The following is a 24,833-nucleotide window of genomic DNA, read 5'->3' on the forward strand; positions in this document are numbered from 1 at the left end:
GATTAAAACATAATATTTGGGACAGCTTGGAATTTACTAAGCAAAATTCCTAGCACTTTCTTATTTAGTTAAAAAGTAATAAATGAGCCTTATTTTTATGGCGGGATTTGGCTAATCTGTATGTAACCATCTGCTATTTCTGTCCTTGCCACTTTGCCCTGTAGACTAGTCACAGACCGCAAGGCTTCAGGTATTTGTGGTAGCTTCATAACTTTCTGAACATGTTAGTGTATTCAACTCACTTAGTAGCATGTACTAAGGTCAGTCTTTTTCACCTTTCTGCTCCCTCTTTGGTTGCCATCTCAACTGGAGATTTGTCGTGTCACGACAACTTTCCTCATATTTTGAGTTCTTGTAGTGGACAAATAATGTTTCATTTCACATATGAAGCAATAGCTTAACCGGCCTGTTCCAAGGATGAGGATGTTTGGGGAAATAGTGTGGAGGTGGTTTTAAATTCACTGGCTGCACCAACACTTTCAACAGGAGATGAAACTCAAAGAATGCTGAAGTTCTGCAATGTTTTTAGCACTTGTCAGAGAGGCAGATAATCATGTTTTCAACTTATCAGGATACTAATCTAAAACTCAGTGTGCAGGGTTGTTATGCTGGAGATAAGTTACCAAACTAGAACGAACAGTATGTATTTGTTTTTATTTAAACATCAATACCACAAGAATATTATAAAAATAAGTCATATGATTCAAATCCCTCATGTAATGTGAAGGTCACCTTTGCTTGGATATGTTATGTATGAAGTTTACTGTAAAATAAAAACATCCTCAGATGCACAAACACATTTTTGTAACACCCACTGGTCTTTCCAGTTAGACAGACTACTCTTGTAGCTCATTCTTCATGTCACACCCTCAGTGTTAAAACACTACGTCTGGAGTGATTAAGTAGAGGATGTGTACTCGCAAAGTTTGCCATAATTCCTGACAACTTATTCAAAAATAGTCTGACATGGAAAAACAAACGGCTTGTTTTTAGTGAGACAGCCACAAAACATGCTGTTTATGCCAGGATAAGCGTTAGCTCAGCCTTTTTAGACACCCACATGCTTCAACATGCTGGTTGAAGATTTCAATCTCTGGTGGAGAATATTTTAGAAGTATTAAGTGTAAAAGCTAACAACTAAAGCTAACTCTGTTAAGCTGAGAGATTAAAGTGACGATGTGTATATTTTCCCTGGTGATAAGGGGCAGTACCTAACTGTGGCATTGCAAGCAAGCAGTGCTTTTGTGTTTGAGTAAGACCTTACCAACGGACGGCCATTAGGGTCAAAAATCTTTGGGAGTGAAACCTCCTGCAAAATGACAAGCACATCAGGCTCCCTTTCATCACTGGCAATAAGCAAATTGGTAAATGTGTAAAACAGCAACGTTTATGAATGCCACATGTTTTGTAACTGTTTGTTACAAATCAGTAAATGCATTTTGTCCTCACAGGCTCCTGTAGAAGGAAACATTGCATCTAATATGGCAGTACCCAGACATAGACCTGCTTTCGTGTATTTTAGACCCAATTTTTATGGTTATATGTTACAAAGACGCCAATATTTTCAACAACTGGACATAATATTGATTAATGGTAAAAACTATGCATTGTCCCTTAAGTATTTAAAATTTTTAGTGTAATTACAACAATATGATAATATTTCAGTTCCAGTTGCATTAGCTTTTCCAAAAGTTTCAAAGTAAAAGTATTTTGCTAACAAAGTGAGACCCTAATCTTAGTATGAGGGTTTTGCTTGCCAGTACTTCCACTAAAACTTATGGTTGCTATTTTAAATACCCTTTTTGGATGGTTATCTTGACCTTTGGATATTTTTTTCTTCCCTGTGTCACTTTAAAGGTTTGGTTCACTCTTTTAATACATTTGCAGTGGTCTCTAGTAGGAATGAATGCCTTGTAAGTTGTACTATGGGTACAAAAGCCCTTGTGTGCCTTTTTCAGGATCTAGAAAATTGCCAGATCAGAGAAAAGCTTCAGATGGCAGGGAGAAACACAACACTACCACTGACTCTTATTTAATTTGCAATGTTGATGTTTTACCTCTGCAAGTAACACAATCCTGGAGAAGGTTTGCCATGTGGTGGAGTTGCTAATGCTAACTGTTAGCTTCTACTAGCCAAAATGTTCTCTGCTGTTTCCTGTAAGCTAAACCAATAACAGCCTTACTCGTCGTGAGTCAAGATGGGTGAGTCCGTAAATGTTAAATGACATTGTGACATAGATCTGTCAGGCTTTTCTAATCCTAGAATTTAATCATCAATTTTGTATCAGAAGCTAATGCAGGAGATAGGTGTAGGAGACTATTTTCATGTTCACCCTGCATGAAAAACTCAGTGACCGACTATTATCAGAAATATGAATAAAAAAATGTTCTTTCAGTGAACCGCACCTTTAAAGTACAGTAGATTCCTTTAGGGAATACAATGAGTTAAATGTTAATATTGTGAATGAAACGGTGAATTGTTGCCATAATTTACACACCCTGACATTGAAAGAAAGAAAACGATCTTTTATATAGCACCTCTCAAGATAAAAATCATGAGGTGCTTCACAAAGACAAAAAAATTAAAATATAAAACAAATAAAAAAAAAGATTTAAAATGCGCTTAAAATAAAAAAAAATTGTGATTAAAAATGTAAGGAAAGGAAAAGAGAAAATGAATAGGAAAGAGGGAAATCGGTGGATCCCAGAAAAGGCAGAATACGTAGAAAGAGCAGAATAAGGAGAGCGTGGTGACAAAGGTCATGCTAAAGCCAGCTTGAACAGGTGAGTTTTCAGCTGCTTTTAAATGAGACCCCTGAGTCCACTGATCCCAGGCTCAGGGGGAGTGAGTTCCAGAGTCTGGGGGCCACAAAATGATCTGTCACCTTTGGTCTTTAGCCTGGTGCGCTGCTAAACCAGAAGGCTTTGGTCACTGGACCTCAGGGAACTGCATTGGTTGGTCAGTATAAAAATACAAAGCGAGTTTTTCTAATATCCTTCTTGGGTCTACATTTTTCCTAAGTATCCCTAACAGTTATAAAAATGTTGTCTTTAAAAGTTGTCTCTAGAAGACATCGGGCTTTTCCCCCTCTTCACCTTTATGGTTGGCGGTAACTGAGATCAGCGAAGAAATGTGATCATGTTTCAAGTCAGCAGCTCTTTATGAATTGAAAGTTGTAATTTCATATCATTAAAATTCTTAGTGGAAAAGGTTTGACTCCTGGGGCCTGAAGCTGTAACTCTGAGTCACATTACCTTGCTGAGCACGCACGCACGCACGCACACACACACACACACACACACACACACACACACGCACACACACACACACACACACACACACACACACACACACTCACACAGTCTTTTTGTTTGTGCAGTTGTTGTCACATTGACGGCTTTGCCCTTGGTAGGATAACAGAACAGTTCAGATTATGAGGCTTTAAAACGTTTGTGATGCTAACATTTCACTTTTCTGTTGTGCAGATTCTGTTGTTGTGAGGTTCTTTTTTCTGTCTCATTTCTCATGGGACTGGCCTTGGCTCGTCCCCTCCTCCCACGTCTGTACTGTTATCACCTGCAGCTGCAGATGGCACAGAAAAACGTAATTGAAGGGCACATTCGCTGCTTGAGAAAAGGGGGAAAATAGAAAGCTGCAGGTGAAGACCTTTAGTTAACTTACAGTTCTTGTCATTGTAACAACAAACCTGGAAAGGTTATGCAAGTGTTGATGCTTGCAACAGGAAACGGTTTTAAACATGTAAGAAAGGGTCATGCTACATGTGGCAAGGTGGCGGTTTTACCACAGCTCTACTTTCACAGTTCTAAGTAAAGGAAGGGCACTTCCACTTTTGTAGGAGGAGAAAAACATAAAAACTTGAACATCTGCAAGTGTCGTTTTGTTTGGCACAGACATTACCACACACGCAACTTTTTCATCTTACACTAAGAAGTGAAATTTCCCTTATTCGACTCTAGGCCTATACACAGCACTGTGACTACCCAACAAATAAATATTTAGTTCCATAAGGAAACTAAATAGTCTTCTAAAGGACGTTTAGAGTTTATACATGAGTTTTTTTTAACGTTCCCATTTTCAGCTTTGAAGCAAATAACCATATGTTCTATGAAAGTTTGGCATCACCTTTATCCAAGTTGCTGAAATCTTCACAAATACTTTCTCAAGGGCAATTGTACTCGCTGTTCGTGGGTAAAATAAGTGGTGACTTTAGTTCGAACCACCTACTGATATCAGTGGAGTGGAAACCACTAAACCTATATTCAGGTTGTTGGAATATGTGACATAATTTCATGGAACTTCTTCACTAAATATTTCCTCTGTTCAAATCTGAACTGAAACTGTTATGATTGCTGATTTTTCAGCCCCAGGGGCCTTCCAAATGCACTACAATTCACGAAGCCCATTTCGTAGGGATATATTTAGTTTCACATAGGAATTTTCACTTACAAGTAACTTTGTTAGTCTCTCAACCACTAAACTTATCTCCTTCTCGTCAGTCTTTTTGTTGCCACGAAGAAAACAAATAACATATATATATATATATATATATATATATATATATATATATATATATATATATAGTCATATATATAGTCATTCTTACACATTGAGTAGATTTATAGCTAAATTATTAGGAATCACCTGGAAATAAATGACAGATACTAAATGTCATAGTGATATTTACATTATGTCGTTTCTGGCATTATCTAAACACGTCTGACCACAATTTCCATACAGACGGTTAAAGAAGGAAAATATAATCTTCATTGTTAATGTCCGTTATTTGAAACAGAATGTTTATGTTCAAAATATAAAACAAGATTACCACAAGAATGAGCTGACCACAGTGAGGAGAAATTAAAAGATGGTTAATCTCTGCAGTTTTCATCACAGATGTAGCTGTTTTTAATTCAGTGCCATTGAAACTGTTATGCATTAGAATTAATGGAATATATTTAGTAATTCATGAGAGTTAATTTCATGAGACTAGAGGTGGAAAAAGAGAGACGCTCGGTTTCGGTGATGAGCATCTTGCTGTAATAATCTTCCTTTAGAGCGTTCATAAAAGGCCATTAGAGCTGGCACATTGATGGAGGTAGTTTACTCACTCTTTTGAAGAAAAGGGAGACCAAAGGAACTCGTAAGGCAAGGTCAGAGTGAGCAACAGGATGTTAAGAGTTTAAAGACAAGGTCACTTCAGCTGAACTTGAAAGTATGACAGTGCTGGCATGTGGCCCAAGTAAACATGAAACAAGGGGAAATGTATAACTGTACTCACTGACTACCAGCTAAGATGCTCTGTCTAAAGCCTCTGGTAACACCTCTCCTAGCTTAGTATTTATTTGAAAGAATGAAGATAATAAATTACTATACTGTTTAGGGATGTGTATTGGTGAAATTATAGCGATTCAAAACATATAAAAGGGGAGATGATGCTATGTATCATGATATATTGCCATATAGATATTTTCTTACATCCCTAATACTGTTGTGTGTAATTTAAATGTATGTCTTTAGTTAGTTGTCTTGGGCCAAACTGATCATTGTATAAAAATACCACTATGTCTAATCTCGCTGTTCGAAGTGAAATAGTTATGCATTGTGCTGATTTGTTTTTTTTAGGATAAAATGGTGGAAAAGGGTTCAAAGTTGCACAGTCACACCAAAGTGATCAAAACAAGGTTGTCTTTTTGCTAAGTTAACACACGACCTCTGGATTAAAGGGACTTTGTCTCTGTGATACACAAGATTTAATCAGTGACCAGACATGGTCAGCGATAGCAGTGCTGGGACCTGATCTCAGAACAGTATCTGTTGTTTACACACCATCGCATACCAAACCTCTCTGTTAGTAAGATGTGACTCCAGAGGAAAATTAGGTTTTAGACTCTTTTCAAAGTCTTTATCAGTTGGTGAATACAGTTCAACACTGTTTAGAGCCAAGTAAGTCACTGATTTCCTCTGTTTATTCAACCATTTTACTGAGAAGTCAAATATTTTTAACTTTTGTGAAGTCAGTGTGAAGTTTTTATGAGGCCATCAGCAATTACCAGCTTTGCTAGCTGAAAATAAAACATTTATCAATACAAATAAAAACCACAGTTTTAGTAGCCGTGGATTTTTATTTGTTCTCTCTCAGCTGTGGTTCACACTTTTTGTTTGGAGCGTTGTACATTAATAATGGTGCATTTGTCTTGTCTGTATCATGAATTCAGATCAATGATCTTCCTAAAATGAACTGGCCTCAGTTCAAGCAAACAGATAAAAGCTTAAGCATCATTTTAAATTGCGCAGATGTCATTTAGAAACATGACACATCATCATTTCTTCTCATCGAGCTTTCAAGGAGCTCACTTTTTAGTAATATTTTTAAGAGGATCTCAGCAAATGGTATGAATATTTTGAGGTTTGGGGGACTTTATCTGCTTTTCTTCTTTTAGTTCTTTTGTTTAAGAAGTGAGGAATGAGTTTTTAGTGTGTAAAGACATTTAACACTGATCTATGACATCATAAACACACCTAACCTAAGCACTAGCTCAGTTGTTGTCTACATATAGTAAATAGCAAATGACAGATTTAATTATATCTAGGTTTTTGTAAGTACATATATACAAATTAGTTTATCGCCATGTTCTATAAGGCAGTATTTATAGCCATGTGCCTTTAACATGTTAGAATTAGTCATGTTTCAGAAATAAATTACCTAAACAGAAAATGTTTTCTCTAACAATCAATTATAACAACTGGACTAAATCTGAGTAAAAACAAGTAAACCTCAGCTAAGGTTATCCAAAGGGTTCAAATGGTGGCAACTGGATTTCTTTGGTTGAAGACATTTAGGTTCTCATCCAGAGCGCTTTATCAATTCTGACTAGAATTTGGGAAAGTCGAGCTTAGTTGTAGCTGTCTGTTCTTGCACAACAATCTAAAATTACTTATGAATACCCCTCCTCCCTAACCCCTGACGAGTCGTTAATGTTGTTAGATCCTATTGTATTAAAATAGTTGTTTTGATTAAATGCAGGAGGGTGTGAATTGACAAAGCTCCTCATATGAGAAGCAAAACCAAGCAAGTCCTGTTGCCTTCATTTGAACCTTTGGATTACCATGACCTGGATAACTGAGAACCTTCACAAACATCATCTAAGGTTGGAAAAATATAAAAGATTTCCAGAAAGCCTGAACCAATATTGCTCAAGGACACAATAAACTAGTAAGGACCAATGAAAGGAAAGGAAAATACACAAAAGCAGGAATCCAGTACTTTATGATTTTCCTTCATGAATGCAAGCCTTGCCCCTTTAAGTCAATGTTGCTTGGTACATGTTATCACTAAATATGTTTTCAGTAGCTATGAGCCACACAGAGAGGATTAACTCTGCTGACATATTTGCTTTGTACCGATGATAATTATTATCAGCTGTGCCAAAGTCTGTTTGATGGTAAAATAGGAAAATAAAAGCTCAACCCCGGTAAGGAGGGCACTGGCTGAGACAGGCCCTCGTTCTAGTCTCGCTCTGACATATACTTAAAGCTTATCACCGCCTACAAACCTGCTCAAATGGACTGGACATGCCCAAATGTGCTTGGAACGTTTAATGATGCCTCTAACTACTGGTTTCTCATCTGTCATTAGTAAACAATGGTGAAGAAACCGTGCTGCACATTTGAATTACTCTCTTTTTTTACATGCACTGAAAATAGTTCAAATATAGAGGAGTGAATTTCCACCACAGTTTGGGGTTTCATTTAAAACAGAGTGTATTTATGTGAAATCTATTAAAGGCATTATTTATTATTGTTCCAATATTTTTATCTTTTTTACATGTATTGTGTTATAATTCTAAAGACATACATTTTAACAGTTGATTGAAACCTTAGTAGACTTTAAGGCTTTTGGCTGGGGGTTGAAGTATATTCAGAGCCACTGGTTTCTATTACACTTGTGTAATAAATGTGTAATTGGGTGTTGCTACCCATGGAATCCAGGAAAAAATGAACACAAACCTAGTATACTTTATTATACCATATGATCTTTACAACTGGATAGCAAATACCTTAAAATGTTTCAGGACTCTAATATTGTTGTTCTTATGAGATGTGTTTTTTCAAAAATTGTTGCAATTATGCTATAGTTAGCCGTAGCTATCCCATAATTAGTGGGGTTTGAAATACCACCTTTTACACATTTGTCTGTTTTTGTTGTCAGCTGTAATTGTGCAGCTATGTTTGTTGGCTTTGCAAGAGGGTTACACGGTGACATCACCGCACAGACATTCCTCTGTGTTGGTTTCTGTTTCATCTTATGTCAACACCGTCCATCAGCATCTAAACATTATACTGTTTGTGAACAGGCTTCTTGAGCCTGAACATTCATTCTTGGTGGGTGATGAAGCATTAAGGAACGCATGTCTTATACAACTCACAGATTTCAAAATAAATGCAACACGTCAAAATAAATGCAATAAATATTTCCTTAGGGAAAAAACTGTAAACTTCTATTTGGCTTTATTTTAGTAGAGACTCCTGAATTTTCCCATAGTTTCCTCCTCCGTGCCGGGTGCTGTCAGAACATGACTTAGCCTAAAGAGGAATGTAGACTGCACATTACTCCACCTGTCAAGCATTCCAACTCTACTGCTTCACTGACCAACTCCAAACTGATTAATGAGCCTTCAGTAACTTGGTAATCTGCTTGTGTGTTAATTAAGAGATAGCAGGCCCCCAAAGCAGATTTACCTCGTCTTTTTATCTCAGGTATAGTAAACATGAAACCTGAACACAAAAAGACAACCTTAAACCACCTTAAACACCCAATCAGTATCTAGAGAGCCACCTCAGGGTTCAAACAAAGCACAGCTCTTTGATTTACTGGCTCTTTTTTTGAGTATATGATTGAATTTACCAAGACAAAACAAGTGGGGATAAAATAAAGGAGAGCTCAGACCAGTAAGCTTTGAACTTTTTTTTGAGGTCACTGTTTTTATTTTGTCTAGTAAATAAACCTAATCCCAAACCTTTTTATGGTTTCTTATATTAGAAAGATCATTGATGCCATTAGAAATATTTCAGAAATGCGTTTCTATTCTTGTTTCTTGTTCAGAGTTAGCATGAGTCCCTTTGGTTACATTAATGATATGTTACCTTGTTTGGTGAGTTTGCAAACCATGATTTGATCAGTTTATGAAGTTATTTTTTCCACTTGAGTAAGCAGCATTTCAAGAGCTGCCGTCGTTGGGCTTCACCACAGAGTTTACATAAAGTTTGAGTCCAGGCTTTACCAGAGGCACTCGCCAGGCCTGCACGATACAAGAACAAAACACTATTGTAAAATTATTTGTCAACATTACAGTGACAAACCAATATTTTCCTATTTCCTCTGTTTTATTAAAATAAAGTTAGTTATGACACATTTCAGCCACTATAATCTAAACCTGGTTGAGAGATTTTAGGGCAGTGAGAGTCTTTATCTCATAGATATGGAAACGTATTCAGTCATATTCTGTGTTTTAGTTTTGTGCAACTAGATTGAATAATGTACAAATCTTTCACAATATTGATTCAAAAAGTCTCATCGAAGCACACCATGATGCTGCCACCACCATGCTGCATCAACCAGTCATTAGTTCCAAAACAAAAGTATAATTATTTTTTCTAACATGTATAATGTTTGTATAAAGACATTTGAATACATGTAAGAACGGCTACATGTCATGATAATGAGGCTAGGGGGTATAGATTATATTCCTTAAGAGGATGTTAGAAGTACACTGAAGCAGAAGAGGGTACAACTCCACCTTAGAAGGCTCATGAGACTTCTAAAATAATTCTCTCTTCCCCTTTTTGCTGGCAGTCAGATATTTCCCTGGGCACCTCTGCATGAACACTCGGCCTAGCTTAATGTTTCTCCTTTCATCTGTAATCTGATGACCTTGTGTGTTCAAGAAAAAAGCTATTTTTATCCTGCAGTAAGCAACTAGTTTTATAAATGTATAACTTTATTTTTTTACAGGATCTGCCAATGATCTCTGGTTTTAAACCCACATGCATTTGCTGCTTTTCCACACCATCCCATATGAGCCATTTAGTTGGGCCTTTAGTTCTGTAGCTTTGAATATGTTTTGTATTGTAATGATGAAAACATGTAAATCCAAACCTTGGAGCTTGTAAAGTGCTGTAACAGTTAGTATGAATTAAGGTCGCTTCATTAAAAAAACCATCACATACATGCTTAGTTTAATTTCTGCTACAATAAATGTATCCCATTTTTTTCTGTTGGTTTTTAAATCCGAGGCTATGGTCTTGATTCAGAAAAGGGTAGAATGCCTTCTCCGGGTCAGGGATGAGGTCCTGCCCCAAGTGGAGGAGTTTAAGTGTCTTGGGGTCTTGTTCACGAGTGAGGGAAAACTGGAGCGTGAGATTGATAGATGAATTGCTGCTGCATCTGCAGTGATGCGGGTGTTGTACCGGCCTGTTGTGGTAAAGGGAGAGCTGAGTCAGAAAGCGAAGCTCTCAATTTACCGGTCAATCTACGTTCCTACCCTCACCTATGGTCATGAGCTTTGGGTAGTGACCGAAAGAACGAGATCGCAGACACAAGTGACCGAAATGAGTTTTCTCTGCAGAGTGGCTGGGCTCTCCCTTTGAGATGGGGTGAGAAGCTCAGTCATCCGGGAAGGGCTTGGAGTAGATTTGCTGCTCCTCCACATCAAGAGGAGCCAGTTGAGATGGCTTGGGCATCTGGTCAGGATGCCTCCTGGACGCCTCCCTGGTGAGGTTTTTCAGTCACGTCCAACTGGGTGGAGGCCTAAAGGTAGACCCAGGACATGTTGGAGAGACAATGTCTCTCACCTGGCCAGGGAACGCCTTGGGATTCCCTGGAAAAGCTGACCCAAGTGGCTGGGGACAGGGAAGTCTGGGCCTCTCGCCTTAGGCTACTGCCCCCGCGACCCGACTCCGGATAAGCGGATGAAAATGGGTGGATGTATGGTTTTTAAATATCTAAAACGGTTAATAAATTATTTGAATGCAGTGTTTTAGTACTGTTGAGTTGAAGTGAAAATCAAGTTTGAATCTCAACAGCCTCTTCACTCATCTACATGTACAATAATTAGAGACGTGCTCATGTGTAGAGCTTTTAGTAACTCAGTTCATCAGAGTGAAATCCTCTAACCGAGCTGCAGACTGAACAGAAGAACTTCATCTGTGAGATGAATGGAACAAGGAAAAAGCTTAGGTACTCATGCTTTACTGTCATCTCTGTGATGCATTGTTTAGTTTTTCCTAAGAAAATGGATTCCACTAGTTTCCTTGACAATAGTGTAACTAATACCTGCAGTAGCACGAGAATCTCCATTTTCTGAGATTATATCATTTTTCTTTGGGCAGAATGTAGGGCAGGTCTCCTGTCTTCCTCTTGGCCTTGCAAGAGTCTTACTTATCATTACCATCAAACTGAAGAGTCGGGTGTAATCAGACAACAAGAAGAGCGACTGAAACCAACGTGTGTTTTGCTCTGATTGGTTGTGAGTCCGTATGGGACTGCTTCATGGAGGATTTAGGGCTATAACTTGATGAAGTCAAAAATACAGCTGAAGCGGGAGATGGATGACCTGGAACAGTGGAACGCTGCAGTGTGAACGAAGCCCAAGTGATCCCAGAATAACTGCATTTTGCCTGGCTGTGTCAGCATTATAAAAGTATTTTGAGCCCATTTCTCACTTAGTTTTTTACTTTTTCCAGATGAGCGTGAAGCGGTGCAGAAGAAGACCTTTACCAAATGGGTGAACTCCCACTTGGGCCGAGTGACCTGCCGCATCGGTGACCTGTATACAGACCTCCGGGATGGCCGCATGCTAATTCGCCTTCTCGAAGTTCTCTCAGGAGAACAGCTGGTCAGTATATGGATGAAAACATTTTTCACTGTCCTATTACCCAGAATCTCCGTAGCATCAACCTCGACACACACCTGCAGTCCTGAGGAGGAAAAGATCACGTGCTTTATTTGTTACTTAAGAGTGACTCCTTTCTCCTTTAGCTTCTACTTGTTTTTGCACATTGCAATTTCTAACTAAATATTTTTCTTTCTCTGCTCCTTTCAGCCAAAACCCACAAAGGGCCGCATGCGTATCCACTGCCTTGAGAATGTTGATAAAGCCCTGCAGTTTCTCAAGGAGCAAAAGGTCCATCTAGAAAACATGGGATCACATGACATTGTGGATGGGAACCACCGTCTCACCTTAGGTCTCATATGGACCATAATTCTTCGCTTCCAGGTAACATAAAAAGGCTGTCCAGGTTTCTAGCTGCCATGTTGTTCAACCTTTCTGTATCATCAGTTCCTCAGACTGTACTAAAAGCTCATTTATTTAAAGCTGCAATAGCAAATCTACAAAACAAATTGGTTTAAAACATTTTTTCATGCCTCTCAACAACGTTCTATTATAGTATAAATATACTGTGGAGTTTAACCCTCTGGAGGCAGGCGTTGCTGATTTGCAACAGTTAAAACCTACCTGGTTACTCCACATATGTATTTCATGAGCATTTTTTAACTCAGAAGTGCCCCGAAGGACTTAGTTGTTCGTCCTTTTATCAAAACTTATTTTGAGCCTGAGAGGGTTAAAAAAACGAAAAATGTAATGAAGTGATTCTCGCATTTCTCTAAAAACCTCTGTCAATAACACGACTCAGACCGAATGAAAGTATTGGACCATACAGTTGTCTGTCTCACCGAAACTCCGCACTTCCCTGGGTCCTCCATTATTTATGCACATGCACATTTTGCAGCAGATCACCACTGGTGTGAGAGGTTCTCTGCTCAATATCAGAGAGGCAGAAACAGCCGGCTGCTTCCACTTCAATTTTAGGACAAACTACCAGAGTCTCAAAAAGAACAACAGCATTTGAAATCACAGACCACAAAAGACGTTTGGACCTAGAAAATGGCAACTGGTGTTTAGTAATGTCTTGTTTCCTGTGGTATTGTGGGTTACAGTCCCGACGGACACAGCCCGGGGATGATACCCGAGGGGAGTGGAGAGTGTTCTGTGTTTGCGTTCAAAAGTTAGCTTTTTTTGCAGATTTGCTAATGCAGCTTTTGAGTAAAATGAAGCCAAGTTATGCACACACACACACACACACACACACACACACACACACACACACACACACACACACTTGCATAACTCAGGAATGCTCTGCTAACAGATCCAGGACATTAGTGTGGAGACAGAAGACAACAAGGAGAAAAAATCAGCCAAAGATGCCCTGCTGCTTTGGTGCCAAATGAAAACCGCCGGGTAAGAAAATCACAGTATTAAAAAGCAGTCTGTTTAATCACACTGGGACAAAAACTATTAATATTCATCAGATCATTTCTCCGTTCCATGTTTTTACTGAAGCTGTTATCAGTGGGTTTTGCTGTGCAGAGCTAATGATTAACAATTTCTAACCTGGCCTCCACAGATATCCTAATGTCAACATTCACAACTTCACCACCAGCTGGAGAGATGGTCTGGCGTTCAATGCCATTGTGCACAAACACAGGTCAGTGACCCCTGTATGAAAACAGCCCCAGTTGGCCTCAAATCCTTGAAATGGCTATTCCGTACTTACAAAATATTTTCTGGTATTTATGTTAAAGGGGCATTATGGAAGTTTGACAGCCAAAACATGTATAGAAATAATAAATTTCTTCATACATTCTCCTGCAATGCCCTGGTCCTGTAGAATGAGCCCTGGCATTTTTACTGTGATTGCCTGTTTTTCTGTAAAATCACAGAAAAAGAGAGATGCTCGGGTCGAGCAGGCTGCTTCATGCGCGTTCACGCTCAGGCATCGCCCGTAGCGTTTGCTATCAGTAGCTTTAGCAGCAGAGTGAGGTAGTGCCAACTCAGCGACTTTTTCGCTGTTCCTAACACCTAGTGATGAACCTAGCTACATTTCTGAGGTTCTTTTAGATATTTCCTGCAAATTAACAACAAAATAGCCATTTTCGCTCCGAACTGTTCCTTGAATGTTGTGTCAGCTGTTATCAAGGATATAAAAGCTACAGATACGATAAATGTCACTGGCAGTTTAGCTCATCCAGTAAGGCGCCGGACTCCCGTGCGGAAAATCCGGGTTCGAATCTAGATGTAAACAAAATTTATTTAGAGTTTATTTTTTACAGTAAGATGCCCAAATTTTTATTTGAGACTCGCCGAACGGCATTGAATTCACAGATAAAAAAGATGAGGGTTCATCTTTCATTTTGGAACAATTTTTAAAGCAAGGGGAGGGCATGATCTGAGCATGCAGGAGGACTGACCCATCATAAACCTTTGTCGGCTGTGCTGAAGAGAAAGGTACAGAACCAAATTATTTAATTAACTAGCTGCGTGTTCTCCTGTCCTCTGTCCTCCGGGCCACACACACACACACACACACACACACACACACACACACACACACACACACACACACACACACACACACACACACACGGGACTGTCTCAGCTGGTTTTTTCGTTAAGGAGTGTGCACGTACAGCATGCGTGCCTCGTGCACAAGCCTACTATTGAAGCTGCCGTTCCGCTTTTAGCCTGAGGGGGCAATCACGAGCATAAAAATTCAAAACTCCGTAAAGTCCCTTTAAGAGGTCGATTCCAGCCCCCTGCAGCCATTACAGTAACATGGTGAAAACTTGTTTAGAAAATAAGATCAGCTATCCATTGTTTTTATTTTCCTGTAAATCCACAAAAGGATGACATGTCAAATTTCTGTTACCTCTTTTTCTGTCTGTAATGTGACTAAAAGGATGCTAATAAAATGTGGTGTAAGATGACCCAAATCACAGAAATAACAACCTACTTATCATCCATAAAGAGTCCGAGTCACACCCTGCTGGTGTCAGAATCAGAGCCATTAGTTTCCCTGACTAACAGCAGAGTTAAAATGTTAACTGAACAACAAAGTTGAGCTGAAACATTTGACTTAAACAGAACAAAGTCTCTTTAAATAATGATGAATTAAACTGAACGATACGATGAAGGGTACCTGACATGCCTCTTTCACTCAGCCGGTTGCTGTTGGTCTGAGCCATGGGGCCATCATTTAGATATTTATTGATATTTAATTACATATTTAGCTGTTATTGACTAAAGTTCTGCTCCATTTCCTGCAGGCCTGACCTGATTGAGTTTGACAACCTGAAAAGGTCAAATGCTCATTACAATCTGCAGAATGCATTCAATGTGGCTGAGAAGGAACTGGGACTTACCAAGCTGCTAGACCCAGAAGGTGAGTGAATACAGCCTTCAAACATCCATTACCTTATTGTTGTTGGGATTGATAATTAGATAACACAACTAGAATAACATTGCCAAAGCATGATTGGAAATAAGACTCTAGAAAATTCTAACTGCTTTCCTCATTCAGATTACATTTCCATGTAGGTGGATGTAATGATATGGACAAAGCTGGATAATACAGGATGACACTCACTAATAGGTCCTAGTATGACCGGTGTCAGAGCTTGGTCCACATCGCTGGCAGTAAGTCGGTCTCGTTTCCTGTGAGAGTAGGAACCTACCAAGGCTTTGGGGGATCCGTTTGGTAGCCTAAGGATCAAGTCTCTGCTTCATCAGACCGTGCTGGAGCAGTTTGCACCTGAGGGTGAAACAGCCCGGAAGAAGATCAGCCAATCCGAGGAGATGGTCATGAGCCGGAAGAGTGTAGAATGCTTTTAGATGAGGGATGAGGTCCTGCCTTAAGTGGAGGTGTTTAAGTGAGTGAGGGAAAGATGGATCAGGAGATCAATAGGCAGATTGGTGGTGCGTTGGCAGTGATGTGGGCGCTGTACGGGTCTGTCGTGGTGAAAAAGAGCAGGGCTGGAAGGTGAAGCTCTCTTTATACTATTCAGTCCATGTTCCAGCTGAAACGGCAAGCGGCCTAAATGAGTTTTCTTCACATGGTTTCTGGGCTCTCCCTCAGAGATGAGGTGAGAAGCTCAGTCATTCAGCAGATCTGCTGCTCCACATGAGGAGCCAGTTGAGATGGCTAGGATATCTAGTAAGGATGCTTCATGGATGCTTCCCTGATGAGGTTTTCCAGGCACGTCCAACCAGGAGGAGAGCTAGAGGAAGACCCGGGACACTCTGGAGGGACTATGTCTGTCATTTGGCCAGGAAAGGCCTTAGGATTCTCCCAGAGGAGCTGGCCCAAGTGGCTGGGGAGAGGGAAGTCTGGGCCTCCCTGCTCATGCTGCTGTCCTTATGGCTCGACCCAGGATAAGCAGAGGATGGTGGATGATGGAGTTGGATAATGCTTTCCATTTCTGTCCCTAGATGTAAATGTTGATCAGCCAGATGAAAAGTCCATCATCACTTATGTGGCAACCTACTATCATTACTTCTCAAAGATGAAGGCGCTGGCCGTGGAGGGAAAACGAATTGGAAAGGTTAGGGGTTTGTGTGTGCGTGCGTGCGTGCGTGCATGTGCGTGTGTGTGTGTAATTGAAACTGCACATGCAGTTGGCTTGATTCTCTCCCATCTTTGACTGCAGGTGCTTGACTACGCTATTGAAGCTGACCAGCTAATAGAGAAGTACGAGACGCTGGCATCAGAGCTGTTGCAATGGATCGAGCAGACCATAGTGACTCTTAACGATCGGCAACTGGCCAACTCTCTAAGCGGCGTGCAGAACCAGCTCCAGGCTTTCAACTCCTACAGGACTGTGGAGAAACCCCCTAAGTGAGCATTTAGCTGGAATAATAGAAGTCACTGAAAGAGTCTGATCAAGTTTTTTTTTATTCATTAAGGCCCAAAACTTCTTGTTAGGTAAAGGTGTTTTGTTTTGACAGATTTACTGAGAAGGGGAACTTGGAAGTTCTTCTCTTTACCATCCAAAGCAAGATGAGAGCAAACAATCAGAAGGTTTACATGCCGAGAGAAGGCAAACTCATCTCTGACATCAATAAGGTACGGGCTGTTCTACAGCTCACCTACGTCTGCCAGCTCATTCATAATAAGAATACTTGAGGCATGGCTGTGACTGACGTAAATAATCAACAATCTATAAAAAGATTTTGTTTCCCATCTGCTGCGCCTCACAGGCTCTGTGTTTTTATTTGTGTGCAGGCATGGGAACGGTTGGAAAAGGCCGAACATGAGCGTGAGCTGGCACTGAGGAATGAGCTGATTCGCCAGGAGAAACTGGAGATGCTGGCTGCCCGTTTTGATAGAAAAGCAGCTATGAGGGAGACGTGGCTGAGCGAGAACCAGAGGCTGGTGTCTCAGGTAGGAAATCAGATTTTTAAAGTGAATCAGTGGCTTGGACGACAATAACGAATCCTAAAATGTGACTGTTCCTCCTTTACAAGGATAACTTTGGGACTGATCTGGGAGCAGTAGAAGCTGCTACCAGGAAACATGAAGCAATTGAGACGGACATTGGTGCATACTGGGAACGTGTTGCTGCCGTCGAGGCTGTTGCCAAAGAGCTGGAGGCAGAGAGATATCATGATGTGCGCCGGATTCTTGCACGAAGGGATAATGTGCTTCGACTCTGGGAATACCTAAAGGAGCTTCTGGCTGCACGCAGAGAGCGTCTGAATGCTCACAGAGACCTGCAGAGGCTATTTCAAGAGATGCGTTATATTATGGACTGGATGGCTGATGAGAAGGTAAACATTTATACAAAAACTCATCTGAGTAACTTTTACAGGGTATTAAGCAGCTTTTTAGTCCTGCTTTCTGTTTCTTTGGTTTCTTGTTACCTAAAATGAGTTTTCTGATCCTCCTGATTGAGATGAGTCCCCTTCATGTTTGTTCCTGATGGCTTTAGCGCGGTCCATAATTGGACTGATAAGCTTTAACCAGGCTTTGCCTGATTAGAGTTGCGCGTCTTTGTTTTCCTGGTGGAGGTTGACTGAGGTAGACGTATCGGAGATACTTTTAGAGATTTTGAGGTTTAAATATTCTCCAGCTTTAGTTTTATTTTTCATGTCATTTGTGCTTTTTAATGGATTTCAGGAATGGCAGAAATGTTTTTTTTACTTTTTTTGAGTGCATCACCTGCTGTTTGTCCTCCATGTAAAGGAGGATCACAGTGCTTGGTTTAATTTTTAATAAGTCTCATTTTTCAGAGGCGGAACAGTGTGGAGTTGAGGCAGCATGAATGAAACTTCACAGCTCAGTACCTCCGTATACGTTTTCCAAAGCATTAATCTAGCCGTTATTCAGATTTTGACCATTAATTCTGTTAATGTTGAAAATGCATCTGATCATTAAGCAGCAATGCCACGCCTCCTCCCCATCCTCTCTAGAATCATCCTGTTTAAACCCTTAAATGTATAATATTACACAGTTTGCAGCTTTTGAACTTCAACTCCAGCTAAAGTGAACATTTGATGTTTGCAGAACTAAATTAATTTATACACACTGGGATATTTATTCTCTTGTTAAATAGATGGTTTTAACATTTAGGTGAAAATTAAAGTCTAAATATAAATGTGGATATTTTGTATAAATATGGAATGTTGCACATGCTTAACGTGTCATCTCCTAGTTCCTAAATGCATCTTGTTTTTGAGGATAAGAAAGTTGTATTTGAAGCAAAACTGTCACTTGCCTCTTTCAGGGACGTCTGCAGTCTCAGGACAGTGGCAAACATCTGCATGATGTCTTAGACCTGCTGCAAAAACACAATCTGGTAGAAGCTGACATTTCAGCTCAGGCCGAGAGGATAAAAGCAGTGCAGGGAGCTGCCAATCGCTTCACCTCCCACGAACAGGGTACGTTTTTAAACCTGGTGTTAGGTGCTTTCTTATGAATACACATTTGTGTGTTTTGTGAACAATTGTCTTTTCTGAATATCAGCTTACAAGCCGTGTGAGCCAGGGCTGGTTGCTGATAAGGTGGATCTGCTGGGCCAAGCCTATGAGGAACTTATTCAACTTGCTGGGAATCGTCGGGAGTGTCTGGAGGAATCGCGACGACTGTGGCAGTTTCTGTGGGACCTCGGGGAGGAGGCTGCCTGGATCAGAGAACAGGAACAGATCTTGGCTACTGGCGACTGTGGCCGTGACCTCACTTCTGCCCGTCATCTACTGAGTAAACACGAGGCGTTCAGGGATGAGATGGCTGCCCGCTTCGGCCCCCTGAGTAACAGCATTGCTGCTGGTGAAGCTTTGGTGAAGGAGGGACATTTTGGAGCCGCTGAAGTCACTGAAAGAATTCGAGATGTCCATGGGCAGTGGGCTCACTTAGAAGAGGTGAGTGTTCTGATATGCTCTGTAATCATATTTGTCCAAATTAAGCTTTTCTAAAAAGAAAAAGGTTTTCTCTCTCCGCTCGTCAGACAACTAAACTCAGGGAGCAGAGCCTGAAGGAGTCCGTGGCCCTGCACCAGTTTCAAACGGATGCCAACGACATGGAGGCATGGATCATGGAGACCCTTAGACAGGTGTCCAGTCAAGAGGTTGGTCATGATGAGTTCTCCACCCAAACTCTCGCTCGCAAGCAGAGAGAGATAGATGAGGAGATCCAAAGCCACCGCCCCCTCATCGACTCCCTGCACGAGCAGACCCAAGCAATGCCACAGGCCTACATCCGTTTCCCTCAAGTATGTGAGCTTGGATTATCATAATCCATCCATGATGACATGATCTTCAGAGTATGTTATTGTTTCTTGTCTTGTAGGTGGATGGTCGTCTGCCTGCGATCGAGCAACGCTATGAAGAGCTGGTGTCTCTGTCGGCAGCTCGGCGCCAGGCTCTGGAGGGTGCCCTGGCCCTTTATCGCATGTTCAGTGAGGCTGATGCCTGCCAGCTCTGGGTGGAGGAGAAGGAGCAGTGGTTAGATGGCATGGAGATTCCTACTAAACTGGAGGACCTGGAGGTGGTGCAGCAGAGGTTAGTTCGTGAGAAGTTTATAAAGCACCAAAATTTCATTATGAGTGGAATAATGTTTGATCTACTTTACGAATGCAGGTTTGACACTCTGGAGCCGGAGATGAACAACGTAGGAACTCGGGTCACGGATGTAAATCAGGTGGCTGAGCAGCTGCTGAGTTCAGATAACTGCAGCAAGGACCAAATCCATCAGACTAAAGATCAGCTGAACAACAGGTCAGAGGTCAAGTTTTAAGGCCTAATGTTGCAGTTTTAGTCTTGAGTTGCTTAAGCGTGTCACTTTGTCTCTTAGATGGGAAGAGTTCAAGCAGCTGGCTGGTCAAAAGAAACAAGCCTTAGAGTCGGCACTCAACATTCAGAACTACCACCTGGAGTGTAACGAGAGCCAGACCTGGATGAAAGAGAAGACCAAAGTGATTGAATCGACTCAGAGCCTGGGGAACGACCTGGCAGGAGTGATGGCACTTCAGCGCAAACTCACCGGCATGGAGAGGGATCTGGAGGCTATCCAGGTGGGGGGGTCATTTAGGTGTGTGGGCGATGGGAACGTGTCATTAATACGGATCATCTAAATGGGTTTGTTCCTTTCTTAGGGTAAATTAGACGGCCTGAGGAACGAGGCAGAAAAGCTGGCCCGCGAACACCCAGATCAGGCCGGAGAAATCCAAGGTCGCTTGGCTGAAATTCAGGAGGTGTGGGAGGAGCTGAACACCACCATGAAAAGACGGGAGGAGTCGCTAGGAGAAGCCAGCAAACTTCAAGGATTCCTCAGGGACCTGGATGATTTCCAGTCCTGGCTGTCCCGCACGCAGACTGCCGTGGCCTCAGAGGACATTCCCACCTCTCTGCCTGAGGCTGAGAGTCTGCTCGCCCAGCATGAGAGCATCAAGAACGAGATCGACAATTACAAAGAGGACTATGAGAAGATGCGGGATGTTGGTGAGGAAGTGACCCAGGGTCAGACAGATGCCCAGCACATGTTCCTGGCCCAGAGGCTCCAGGCCTTAGACACCGGCTGGCATGAGCTGCATCGCATGTGGGAGAACCGCCACAGTCTTCTGGCTCAAGCGTTTGATTTCCAGACGTTCCTGAGAGATGCAAAGCAGGCCGAGGCCTTCCTCAACAGCCAGGTTAGAGAAAAATGCAGTGAGCTTTCAGTTTGTGCATCGTTTACATGGACATACATGATTTTGATGAGCGAGTTTCTCTGGTCTTCAGTGGGGATGTGTAACAATTAAATTTACATGTTATTTAATGAACCATAAAATGTGAGATTCCATAGGAAATATGAAATCAATCTTATGGATCTTTGGATAATTTAAACCAGAAGATTCACGGAGGGGTGTTGAACCGTTTTGGTTCCGTCCACTTGCGTACCATTTAGATTTATTTTTTCCGTTAAATAATGAATTTTTATCTGCGTGAGGTGGTGCTCACTCCTCACCCACATTGACCTCAAGGGATAAACCATCAACTCATGGTCAGTGGTCACCTTTCCTGGAGGGGTCACCCGATGGGACATTGGGAGGGTTATGTGAAGCGGATAAAAGTTCCTAGGCGAGTTTCCGCACGGACGCCGTATTGAGTGAAGCATGATGGCTGCACGCGCCCGATCTCCGTTTAGAAAACGTGATCTGCCAATTCTGATCAACGCCTTTCAGAGCGGATCAAACCAGCTAGCCGTCGCTGCTACTGGAGCCTGTAGAGACGCTGAACGGAGCGTTGCTTCGCCCCTCCCTCCCTCCCTTCTCTCACTCTGCACGCTCGCAGCGGCAAAAATGTAAACAAACTTTCTGCTGAACTTTTCCCTCTGAGACAATTGATGTAAAGTTTTCATCCCATAACCAAAAATGTGGTGTGGAGGAAGCTCGTTATTTAATAGGAGTTTAAATAAGAAGCTCTGGGCGGTGTGAGGTGAGTTTTTAAGGCTCGTTGCAGAAGTAAAAACACGGCGCATCAACAGTCAAACACAACACTGGTGTGTGTGAGCGTGACACTCATAGCTGCGCAAATAACCTGTGATCCACCATCGATTTCCCTCTTTCCCATTCATTTTCTCTCGGCCTTTTTTTTTTTTTTTTTTTTTTACATTTTTCTTATCACAAATTTTATTTTTTCATTTCTCATTTTTAACACATTTTTAATCATTTTTTGAAATATAATTTACATTTTTCAATATTATTTATTACATTTTTAGTGATTTTTATCTTGAGAGGTGCTATATAAACGATTGTTTTCTTTCTTTTTCTTTTCTTTTCATTGAAATAATTAAAGACATCATGCTAGATCAGCAGCCTGTAATGACACCTGCCTGGTTCTGCTCACTATAGGAGCCTCGCCTCTGTCAGCGCGCCCCAGGGCAGCTGTGGCTACATCGTAGCTCATCACCATCAGTGTGTGAATGGATGAACGATACACTGTAGTGTAAAGCGCTTTGGGGTCCTTACTCTGAGAGGCGCTATACAAGTGCGGGTCATTTATCATTCTAATTTTAAATAAATATAATTATAATATACCGTAGATTTATTGAACCGAGCCCTTCAACACGCTGAACTGAACCGAATAGGTCTTTAGCGTACCGTTACACCCCTAGTCTTCAGGCGTATATTTAGCACCAGTATAGATCTTCATACCAATATGAGACACAGCAGGGGTCCAGGACAATAGGAGCTAATGGTTTATGTTTATGTTTATGTATTTAGCAGACGCTTTTGTCCAAAGCGACTTACAAGTTTCTTCTTGCCCAGATGGAACATGATTTAACAGGCTAGACAGAGCAGTTAGCATTCTTTCTCCCTCTGTAGGAGTACGTCCTGTCCCACACGGAGATGCCCACCAGCCTACAGGCAGCAGAGGAGGCCATTAAGAAGCACGAGGATTTCCTCACCACCACGGAGGCCAGTGAGGAGAAGATAACTGGCGTGGTGGAGGCTGGACGGCGCCTCATTAATGACTCCAATGCAAACGCTGATAAGATTCAAGAAAAAGTGGATTCAATCCAGGAAAGGTCAGAGCAGAAGCAACAGACAGAAGCAGAAATATGTGTTTTTAAAGTTTGAAGATGACATGTTTGCTTTCTACTCGTTTTCTTCAGGCATCGTAAAAATAAGGAGGCTGCAAATGAGCTGTTGACCAAACTAAAGGATAACTGTGAACTTCAGCACTTCCTCCAAGACGGACAGGAGGTAACCATTCATAATAAACACATTACAGGTTTAGAAGAAACGTAGCTCTGTTGGCAGAAATGACATTTTTAGGAGGGATGCACCGAAAATGACCCAAAAGTGCATTTACATTTTATTGATGAAACAACTAAATCGCCGAAACAGGCCGTCAGGTGAACCCCGTTTTTGTTTCATCTCGCTCCGCCCTCATGTGGCAACTTGCTCATTGCTTTAAAAACAGTCCATTTGTACGGATTTCAAAAGTAAAGTTTTTCTCTTTTAGTAAAGCTGTTTTCCCGCCCCGATCTGCGTACTGCAGTCAGGGGCTACTCCGTCTGCCCGGCTTTTTTTCTTCTTTTACATTCCTGCCACGTCTGTTACTATTAGCGGTGTTAACCATCCTCTTTACACCCACCACTTCCTGAACACGGTGAAGTAAGCTTTGGATCATGTGTGCGAAGCGTGTTTACTCTTATGAAGCACACAGACTCTCTGTTGCTGCTGCGTCACTTTTTCTCACTGGACAAGTGAATTTCTTCATCAGAGGGTTTCAGAGTCAGCCATTGCCAGACAAAGAGCTTCGTCATCAATTAACAGACCTGTCAGCTTTGTGAGTTTCTCCTCTAATAAATAAAAATGTTCACCCTCTGTGTGCTCCACTCGCCTCCTTTCCTCAGTCGGGAGCCTCTGGACGAGGGGCAATTTTCAAACTCTATAAACTCCAAAAATTTCAATAGAAACATCCAAAAGTGTTGCTAAGACTGAAAATACACATCTCCACTATAATAATAACTTCAGGAGGGATTATATTTGCAGCTGTGGTTCAATAAACCCAGCGATGATGCAACGTTTCGACTTTGGTGCATAAAGGGTTGATTTTACACTCCACAGCTACTAAATTTGTACATTTATAATTTATTATTTAATGTCCTCGTGAGTGGGGTCAAGTGAAACATTTTATTTTGAGTTTTAATTTAAACTGTATTGTTACGTCTGTGCTAAATTAATATTTTCATGGTTTTGTAATTGACTTATTGATGATTTTAGTGAGGTTCGTACTCACCGTAGCCATAAATGCTAGGGTTCCAATAATTAACAATAATTTCTTTTGGCTTTCGGCCAAGAATTTTCATTTCTGTGCATCCGTAATTTTTAGTGATAAGAATGTGTGATTGTTGTGTTTTTAAATTATGAGTTAACAAACCCATTTCCTAACTTCTTCTGCAGCTCACGTTGTGGATCAATGAGAAGATGCTGACAGCACAAGACATGACCTACGATGAAGCTCGCAATCTTCACAGCAAGTGGCAGAAACACCAGGCTTTCATGGCAGAGCTGGCCTCCAACAAGGACTGGCTGGACAAGATAGACACGGTGCAGAAAAGTTTTGTATTTTTAGAAGAGTTTCACTCAGCAGAGGAAAGGTTATTGAATTTAAAATGTTTTGTCTTGTCTGTAAAAGGAGGGTCAGGCACTGGTGGCAGAAAAACCTGAGCTGAAACCTGTGGTCCAGAAGACCTTAGAGGATCTCCAGCACCAGTGGGAGGAGCTAGAGGGGAGGACCCGCACCAAGGACCAGTGCCTGTTTGAGGCCCACCGGGCAGAGATCTTTACACAGAGCTGCTCAGCTCTAGATGATTGGCTGAAAAACATCGAGAGCCAGCTGCACAGCGATGACTATGGAAAAGATTTGACCAGCGTCAACATCCTCCTCAAAAAGCACCAGGTACAGCCCGAACAGACCATCCGCTT

At 41.3% G+C, this 24,833-nt stretch overlaps 1 protein-coding gene across 6 annotated transcripts in view; it reads left to right on the top strand.

Annotated features, from left to right (window-relative positions):
- sptbn2 (spectrin, beta, non-erythrocytic 2) overlaps positions 1-24,833 on the top strand; it is a 60,330-nt gene that overhangs the window by 21,255 nt on the left and 14,242 nt on the right. For all 6 annotated transcript variants that reach the window (XM_015960856.3, XM_015960858.3, XM_015960860.3 and 3 more), the window contains 21 exons: positions 11,765-11,916; positions 12,124-12,297; positions 13,232-13,323; positions 13,490-13,570; positions 15,189-15,304; positions 16,351-16,463; positions 16,569-16,756; positions 16,867-16,984; positions 17,144-17,302; positions 17,386-17,688; positions 18,645-18,798; positions 18,884-19,278; positions 19,365-19,628; positions 19,706-19,917; positions 19,996-20,133; positions 20,210-20,429; positions 20,511-21,047; positions 22,722-22,924; positions 23,012-23,102; positions 24,309-24,455; positions 24,544-24,807. In XM_015960856.3, the coding sequence (XP_015816342.3) occupies positions 11,765-11,916; positions 12,124-12,297; positions 13,232-13,323; positions 13,490-13,570; positions 15,189-15,304; positions 16,351-16,463; positions 16,569-16,756; positions 16,867-16,984; positions 17,144-17,302; positions 17,386-17,688; positions 18,645-18,798; positions 18,884-19,278; positions 19,365-19,628; positions 19,706-19,917; positions 19,996-20,133; positions 20,210-20,429; positions 20,511-21,047; positions 22,722-22,924; positions 23,012-23,102; positions 24,309-24,455; positions 24,544-24,807 (4,121 nt within the window). The remainder of the gene's footprint in view (positions 1-11,764; positions 11,917-12,123; positions 12,298-13,231; positions 13,324-13,489; positions 13,571-15,188; positions 15,305-16,350; positions 16,464-16,568; positions 16,757-16,866; positions 16,985-17,143; positions 17,303-17,385; positions 17,689-18,644; positions 18,799-18,883; positions 19,279-19,364; positions 19,629-19,705; positions 19,918-19,995; positions 20,134-20,209; positions 20,430-20,510; positions 21,048-22,721; positions 22,925-23,011; positions 23,103-24,308; positions 24,456-24,543; positions 24,808-24,833) is intronic.

The sequence above is a fragment of the Nothobranchius furzeri genome, chromosome 10, assembly GCF_043380555.1.
Source record: "Nothobranchius furzeri strain GRZ-AD chromosome 10, NfurGRZ-RIMD1, whole genome shotgun sequence".
NCBI lineage: Eukaryota > Metazoa > Chordata > Actinopteri > Cyprinodontiformes > Nothobranchiidae > Nothobranchius > Nothobranchius furzeri.